The 8,333-nt window shown below is 47.9% G+C and overlaps 1 protein-coding gene across 2 annotated transcripts; it reads left to right on the top strand.

Annotated features, from left to right (window-relative positions):
• Positions 1-868: 868 nt before the first annotated feature.
• On the top strand, positions 869-7,987 carry LOC120309323 (sialidase-3-like). Of its 2 annotated transcripts, XM_039346443.1 has the most exons (3): positions 869-1,338; positions 3,060-3,274; positions 6,539-7,987. In XM_039346443.1, the coding sequence occupies exons 2-3, from the start codon at positions 3,065-3,067 to the stop codon at positions 7,616-7,618; spliced, it is 1,290 nt and encodes a 429-aa protein (XP_039202377.1). In that variant the 5' UTR covers positions 869-1,338; positions 3,060-3,064; the 3' UTR covers positions 7,619-7,987. The 2 variants fall into 2 exon arrangements, with proteins under 2 accessions (XP_039202377.1, XP_039202378.1); XM_039346444.1 differs by lacking the exon at positions 869-1,338 and having other exon boundaries at positions 3,184-3,323.
• Positions 7,988-8,333: the final 346 nt, after the last annotated feature.

The raw sequence follows: 8,333 nt of genomic DNA on the forward strand, positions 1-8,333 counted from the left end.
ATAGACTAGTTAGAATAGAATAGAACGGAATAGAGTGGAATGGAAAAATTAGAATAGGATAGAATAAAGAACAGAATAGAAAATGGAATAGAATAGAAATAATGATAAGAATAGAATATAGAATGGAATGGAATGGAATGGAATAGAATAGAAAAATTAGAATAGAATAGAATAGAATAGAAAATAGAATGGAATGGAATAGAATAGAATGGAATAGAATAGAATAGAATAGAATATGGAATAAAATATAGAATGGAATAGAATAGAATAGAATAGAATAGAATAGAATAGAATAGAATAGAATAGAATAGAAAAATTAGAATAGAATAGAATAGAAAAATTAGAATAGAATAGAATAGAATAGAATAGAAAATAGAATGGAATAGAATAGAATAGAATAGAATAGAATAGAAAAATTAGAATAGAATAGAATAGAATAGAAAATAGAATGGAATAGAATAGAATAGAATAGAATAGAATAGAATAGAAAAATTAGAATAGAATAGAATAAAGAACGGAATAGAAAATTGAATAGAATAGTAGTAGAATAATGATAAGAAGAGAATATAGAATAGAATTAGAATGGAATGGAATGGAATAGAATAGAAAAATTAGAATAGAATAGGATAGAATAAAGAACAGAATAGAAAATGGAATAGAATAGAATAGAAGTAGAGTAATGATAAGAATAGAAGAGAATGTAGAACAGAAGAGAATAGAAAAATAGGATAGAGAGCTGGAAAGGGCCCTTGGAGATCTTCTAGCCCACCCCCACCTCCCACCCCCGCTCAAGCAGGAGAACCTACACCCATATAGCAAGAAAGGTGGTAAAAACGGGGCAAAACCCACTTAGCCACCGTCTCACTGAGCAACCGAAACGTTGGGCTCCGCGGCGGTCGTAAGTCGAGGATTCCCCGCGTCCAAGGAGGGCGGAAAGCGCTGCCCTCCTTTTCCGAGGCAGCGACGGGAGGCAAAGGGTTAAGTGGGCGTGGCTCCGGGGACCGGCGCTCCTCCTTCTCCAACCCGATGGCCGCAACGTGGGCAGCTCCGTGCCCGGGGGGCGCCCGCGGGCCACCCCGATGATTCGGCAGCTTCCGGGCCGCTTTTGTGCAACGGCCCCGGCTCGTCGGGACCCTCCGCGGATGACTCCCCGTCCGGGTCCGCAACTCCCCCGCTTCCTTGGCCGGCAAGATCCGCCTCTGCGACTTGCAGCGGTGCAAGGCCGCCCCCTTCGGCTTTTCCTGCCTGCAAGCCCCCCCCGTCCCGCCCCGTGAATCCCCCCGCCCCCGCTCACCCGGCTGCTAGGGCCGCCTTGAGCCCCGAGGGCTCCGCCGGGCGGTAAGTGGCAAGCAAAAGGGGTGCTGGGGGGGGACGGGACGGAGTGGGCACCACCCAGCGATCCCTCCCCCTTTCGGGTCCTCCCTGCGCCCTTTTTTTTTAATCCTGCAAATTTTGCATTTCAAGAAGGACCTACGGGGAGTTTCTCGACTTACAACGGCCCGTTTAGTGACGGTTCAAAGGAAAACAAGGGGATTTAGGACCGTCTTTCGCACACACAACCGATGCAGCGTTTCCCCCCCCCCCCCGGTCGTGGGATTGTGGCAGGAAAAATTCCCATAATAGGAGAAGCCCAAATTACGCAAGATGAGCTGGTTTGGGGGGGGGAGGAGGGAGAGGGGGGGAGAAAAGGGGTCCAAAGTTTGGAAAGATCAGCCAATAATTGCCGGAGCGTTTTGCTGGACTGCAAAAGAGGAGGGGGGGGAGAGAGAAAAGAGAATCTAAAAGTTTAAAATAGATCTTTCCCAACGTTGGCCGTGTTCTCCGAAGCACCAGAAGGCAGGACAAGAAGCGACAGATGGAAACTGATTAAGGAGATGTTGAAGGAAAAGGCTTCGGCGTGGTTCAGTCCAAGCCGGGAATAAACAAACACGGGGACTGCTTTAGAAAGAAAGTTGCAATTTATTGAAGGGGAGAGCCAGACAGGACAATGGCTGTGGAAGAAGAGAGAAAGAGAGAGAAAAAGGGGCTGAACACATGTGGGGAGTGGGTTTTTATACCCTCTGGAGCAGTGGTTCTCAACCTGTGGGTCGGGACCCCATTTGGGGTCCAACGACCATTTCACGGGGGTCGTCAAACAACGCAGTCCGCCATTTTTTCCCCCCTTTTCCTTAGCTGTGCTACTCCCTTTTCTTCTATTGGCTTTTGAAAGCCAATAGAATAGACTCTCTTGAATAGAGTCTAATTCGATTGGCTTTCAAAAGCCAGTAGGAATTGTCCAGGCTGTCTCTGCCCTGCTGAGCCCGCCAAAAGTCCCATTCTGCAAACGGTGCTGCCCCAGTTGAGTAGTCCTCGATTTACGACCGGTTGAGTAATCCTCGATTTACGACCGGTTGGGGGGGTCGAGGCATTAAAAAGGTTGAGAACCACTGCTCTTTTTTCTGTTTTCTGTTCTGTTCTATTCTGTTTCATTCATTCCATTCTATTTTATTCTATTCTCACTAAACCAGTGGTTCTCAACCTTTTTAATGCCGCGACCCCCCAACTGGTCGTAAGTCGAGGACTACTCAACCGGTTGTAAGTCGAGGACTACTCAACTGCTGCAGAATGGGACTTTTGGCGGGCTCAGCAGGGCAGAGACAACCTGGACAATTCCTATTGGCTTTTGAAAGCCAATAGAATTAGACTCTATTCAAGAGAGTCTATTCTATTGGCTTTCAAAAGCCAATAGAATAAAAGGGAGTAGCACAGCTAAGGAAAAGGGGGGAAAAATGGCAGACTGCGTTGTTTGGTGACCCCCGTGAAATGGTCGTTCGACCCCAAATGGGGTCCCGACCCACAGGTTGAGAACCACTGCACTAAACTAAGCCAGCTAGCTGTGCTTGACCACACCTATAAGTGGGCCACCACTGGCCCTCAGCTTGCAGCCGTGCGCTTAGCGACCGCTTGTAGTTGCAACGGCAAGAAAAAAGGGACGTATCCCCAATCCTCGCACTTATGAGGGTTTTTTTTTCCCCTCTTCTCTTCTTTTTTCCTTCCTCCGGGAATTCTCCCGCCTTCAGAGGAGATGGCTAAGGATCCACGGGGCCTTGTGCAGATGACCCTCTTCTCCCAGAAAAAGTATGGGGAGAGGACAACTTACCGCATCCCGGCTCTGCTCTACCAGCCTTCGGAGTCCCTCTTCCTGGCCTTTGTGGAGCAACGCTCCTCGCCCCGGGACGAGGACGCCAGGTTCCTGATGCTGAAACGCGGATACAGAGAAGGTGTCTGCGTTAAGGTAACCCTGCAGCCCCAAAGTAGCCCCGATCCTCCAGATCTGTCCCCAGGTAAGTCCTCAGTTTACGACCACAATTGAGCGCAAGATTTCTCTCGCTGAGCGAAGCACTGCCCCATTTTAGGACCTTTCTTGCTGTTAAGTGAATCATCGCAGTGGCTCAGTTAGTAACACGGCCGTTAAATGAATCCGGGTCACCCGTTGACTGTGCTTGTCGGAAGGTCGCAAAAGGGGAATCATGGGACACACACATACCCCGGGATTCTGCGACCGTCATAAATATGAACCAGATTGCCCAGCGTCTGAATTTGGATCACGTGACCAAAGGGGAGGTCGCAAGGGTTGTAAGCGTGAAGGAGGACGGCCGTACGTCGCTTTTTTCAGCGCTGTCATAACTTTGAATGGCCCCGAAGCGAATTGTTATAAGTCGAGGACTATCTATACAGTGTCTGTAATCTTCCCGGTCAGCTTCCCAGTCAATGGGGGAATACAGATTTGCTTAATGACGTGGGATTCACTTAATGGCCCTTAGCAAAAGAGGTTGCGGAATTGGGCACGATTCGCTTCACCATCGCCTCACTTAGTGACGCAAGTTCTGGCTTTAATGGTGGTTGTAAGCCAAGGACTGTCGGTCCCTTTTCCAGGGTCAGCAGGATGGTTTCACAATTCTGTTTTAAAAAAAAGAAAAGAAAAAAAGATCGTTAGCTGTTAGCTAAATCTGTATTTCTCCCTTCTGTGGATGGGCAGGATTTGCAAAATGTACGCTCTCTTGTTTTTCTTTGCATTCTAACGGTTGCTGGAATTGGGTATGTCTAGTTCAGGGGCAGGCAACCTTGGCCCCTTCATGACTTGTAGACTTCAACTCCCAGAATTCCTGAGCCTGCATGGTGGAACTATGGCCTCTTTATGCTTGTGGACTTCAACTCCCAGAATTCCTCAGCCAGCATGGGAGAAACTTTGGCCCCTTCATGAATGGGGGACTTCAACTCCCAGAATTCCTGAGCCAGCATGGCTTAGCTTGGAAACCTCTCCCTTTTCCCTCAGCGTGGCTGGTTCAGGAATTCTGGGAGTTGAAGTCCACAAATCATAAAAGAGCCAAGGTTGCCTACCCTTGGTCTAGTTTAATGAAGAGAAGGACGAGGGGGGACATGATAGCAGTCTTCCAATATCTCAGGGGCTGCCCCAAAGAAGAGGGAGTCAAGCTATTCTCCAAAGCGCCTGAAGGCAGGACAAGAAGCAACGGAGGGAAACTAATCAAGGAGAGAAGCAACCTAGAACTAAGGAGAAACTTCCTGACAGTTAGAACAATTAACCAGTGGAACTCCTTGCCTCCAGGAGCTGTGAATGCTCCAACACTGGAAGTTTTTAAGAAGAGACTGGACAGCCATTTGTCCAAAATGGTATAGGGTTTCCTGCCTGAGCAGGGGGTGGACTAGATGACCTCCAAGGTCCCTTCCAACTTTATTATTATTTTTATTATTATTATTATTATTATTGGTGATGGTGATGATGACGATGATTAGATTAGAAGTTTCATGGCAGTTCTGATGGAGAGACTTCCACAAAACAGGATATTTTTATCCTGCCTCTGCTATTTTTACAAATAATTCCAGGCGGAAAAGATGCCGAACACACCTTCCTTCTGCTATTTTCCTGACCATGACAACAACAACCCTATGTGGTGGGCTGAGAGATAGTGATGATGATGATGATTATTATTATTATTATTATTAGCCGTCCTATCTTAGAGCAACTACGATGATCCAAGGCCTGGATCATACAAAGTTGGAATTGATTGATTGACCTTCCCCCCCCCAAAAAAAAAAACTGCTGCAGGACTTGGGTTTGGCTAGAAGAAATAGGGGAGATGATAGCAGTGTTTCGGTATCTGAGGGGCTGCCACAAAGAAGAGAGGGTCAGGTTGTTCACCAAAGCACCAGAAGGAAAGATGAGAAACAAGTGTTGGAAACTGAACAAAGAGAGAAGCAACCTGGAATTAAGGAGAAAGTTCCTAACAGTGAGGACAATTAACCAGTGGAACAGCTTGCCACCAGAAATAGTGGGTGCTCCATCACTGCTCCAAGGTCCCTTCCAGCTCTATTCTATTCTATTCTATTCTATTCTATTCTATTCTATTCTATTCTATATTCTGTCCTATCCTATCCTATCCTATCCTATCCTATCCTTAACCTGGAATTAAGGAGAAATTTCCTGACAGTGAGGACAATTAACCAGTGGAACAGCTTGCCACCAGAAATCGTGGGCATTCCATCACTGGAGATTTTCAAGAAGAGGCTAGACAGTCACTTGTCTGAGATGGTTTAGGTTCTCCTGCTTAAGCAGGGGGCTGGACTAGAAGACCTCCAAGGTCCCTTCCAGCTCTATTCTATTCTAAATTAGGCAAGGATCAAAAGCCCTTAAGTGAGTTGCAGTTGCGTTTTCGGTTCCCCATTGTCCAGAACTGAACTCCCACAGCACCAGCATAACCTTTTCATGTCCCCAAATTGGTGGATCATCACCTTCCCATTTAGCCGAGTGTGCAGGACACAAACACTCCATCGGTGTTGGATGTTGGGGAAAGGGTGTGGAAGTGGAGTTGTGTTTCAAGTTCAGCCAAAAATAAACGGCATGCGCATTCCCAGTGAGTTAGTTAGCCTCCAAAATTAAAAATATAACCTTTTTCTAGCACTTGGCTAGCAGCAAAATCCAACAAAATTATCTACAAACAGGGGTCTTCAAACTTGGCAACTTTAAGACTTGTGGACTTCAACTCCCAGAATTCCTCAGCCAGCTTCTTGATCTATAGTATAGAGAGGAAGCTTCGCTGGTGGTGATAGACAGTCTAAGGGAGTCCTTGGCTTATGACGAAAATTTCCATTGCTAAATCAAGACATTATGTGAGTTTTGCCCCTGCTCAAGCAGGAAACCCTATCCCATTTCTGACAAATGGCTGTCCAGACTCTTCTCAAAAGCCTCCAGCGATGAAGCACCCACAACTTCTGGTGGCAAGTCGTTCCACTGGCTAATTTTTCTCACTGTCAGGAAATTCCTCCTCAGTTCCAGGTTGCTTCTCTCCTTGATTTGTTTCCCTCTGTTGCTTCTTGTCCTGCCTTCAGCTGCTTTGGAGAAGAGGTGGACCCCCTCTTCTTTGGGGGCAGCCCCTCAAATATTGGAACTCTGCTATCATGTCACCCCCAGTCCTTCTCTCCATCAAACCAGACATGCCCAGTCCTTAATTCAGACTTATTTTGACCCTCCGTCTCCTAGTGGGGCCATCCCGTGCAGCTGAGGACAGCTGGAATGCCCAACCATCGCACCATGAACCCTTGCCCGGTTTACGACAAGAACAACGACGTGATATTCCTCTTCTTCATCTGCGTGAAGACCAGTGTTTCGGAACAATGTCAGCTTTGGGGGCGGAGAAACGCCGTCCGACTGGGCTACATCACCAGCCACGATGGCAGCCGCAACTGGAGCACGATGACCGATCTGACCGAGGAGCTGATGGGCGACGCTGAGGCGAGCAAGTGGGCTACCTTCGCGGTGGGACCAGGCCACGGGGTGCAGCGGAGTTCAGGAGACCTGGTGATCCCAGCCTACGCCTACCACGTCTACAAGTCGTGCTTTGGCTTGTCCTTCCCGTGGTGGGTCAAGCCCCATTGCTTCAGTTTCTACAGCAGCGACGGTGGGCAGACGTGGCGTCGGAGTGAGCTCCTCAAATCCCTGAAGACCACCGAGTGCCAGGTGGCCGAGGTGACCTGTCAGGACAACAGGAAGGTGTTGTATTGCAATGCCCGAAGTTTGCACCAATTCCGAGGTGTGGCCTACTGCACGGAGGATGGACACCGCTTCGCGGATTATGCCCTCTGCACGCAGTTAAGCGAACAGCCCCTTGGGTGTCAAGGAAGCGTCGTGAGCTTCTTTCCCTCAGATCAGGGCCAAAAGGAGGATCCAGGTGGCTCAAGATCTCCGATGGATGCGTCTCCATCTTCTGCTTCACCCGGGCGTTCCAACCACACCTGGTTGATGTTCTCCCATCCCACCAGCAGGAAGAAGCGGGAGGATCTGGGCATCTACCTGAATCCTTCTCCGATGGAGCAGAGCAGCTGGTTGTCCCCTTGGATCCTCCATAAAGGACCCAGTGGCTACTCGGATCTGGCTGTGTGTGACGACGGGGAATCGCCCACGTTCGCTTGCATATTTGAGTGTGGAGAGTCCAAGGAGTACGAGGAGATTGCGTTCTACATCTTCACTCAGGAGGAGCTCATGAAAAACGTGTTCCCCGTTAAGCCGCCGACAGCCAAACTTACTACCAAGCACTTGAAAGAATCGTGGAAAACTGGGTGAGATTTTACTTTCTCTCTACCCCAAGTAGTTTCCCTGTTGAAAAGGGAAACTGTTTTGAAAATCGATCCCCTTCTGAGGAGAGAGGGAAGGGAACGCCGTCACCCCACCCTAAAATGGCGGCTTCTGCTTACCCAGAAGAAATAAAGCTTTGAGAAAAATTAACTTACCCCAACGGGATATCTGTCTGCTGTTTGGAATTTGGGGACCCAAAAAGTTCCTGTTTCTCATTGGAATCTGCTACTTTGCCTTATTTGTAAAAAGAACTTAAACCAAAATGACTAGAGCAGTGGTTCTCAACCTGTGGGTCGGGACCCCATTTGGGGTCGAACGACCATTTCACGGGGGTCGCCAAACAACGTAGTCTGCCATTTTTTCCCCCTTTTCCTTAGCTGTGCTACTCCCTTTTCTTCTATTGGCTTTTGAAAGCCAATAGAATAGACTCTCTTGAATAGAGTCTAATTCTATTGGCTTTCCAAAGCCAATAGGAATTGTCCAGGCTGTCTCTGCCCTGCTGAGCCCGCCAAAATTCCCATTCTGCCAACGGTGCTGCACCAGTTGAGTAGTCCTCGACTTACGACCGGTTGAGTAGTCCTCGACTTATGACCGGTTGGGGGTCGCGGCATTAAAAAGGTTGAGAACCACTGGACTAGATAGAAAAGAAATATTATATTGATGTGATCATTATTTCTAGGAATATTGGGGGGGAAAAATCATA

The sequence above is a fragment of the Crotalus tigris genome, unplaced genomic scaffold (genome assembly GCF_016545835.1).
Source record: "Crotalus tigris isolate CLP2741 ecotype Arizona unplaced genomic scaffold, ASM1654583v1 scf7180000017997.644853, whole genome shotgun sequence".
Lineage (NCBI taxonomy): Eukaryota > Metazoa > Chordata > Lepidosauria > Squamata > Viperidae > Crotalus > Crotalus tigris.

What these genes read in the sequence shown, in the direction of transcription:
- LOC120309323 (XM_039346443.1), top strand. Translation starts at nt 3,065, where the DNA reads ATGGCTAAGGATCCACGGGGCCTTGTGCAGATGACCCTCTTCTCCCAG. An exon ending in GAGAAGGTGTCTGCGTTAAG is followed by an intron (nt 3,275 to 6,538) that starts GTAACCCTGCAG and finishes TCCGTCTCCTAG; the next exon opens with TGGGGCCATCCCGTGCAGCT.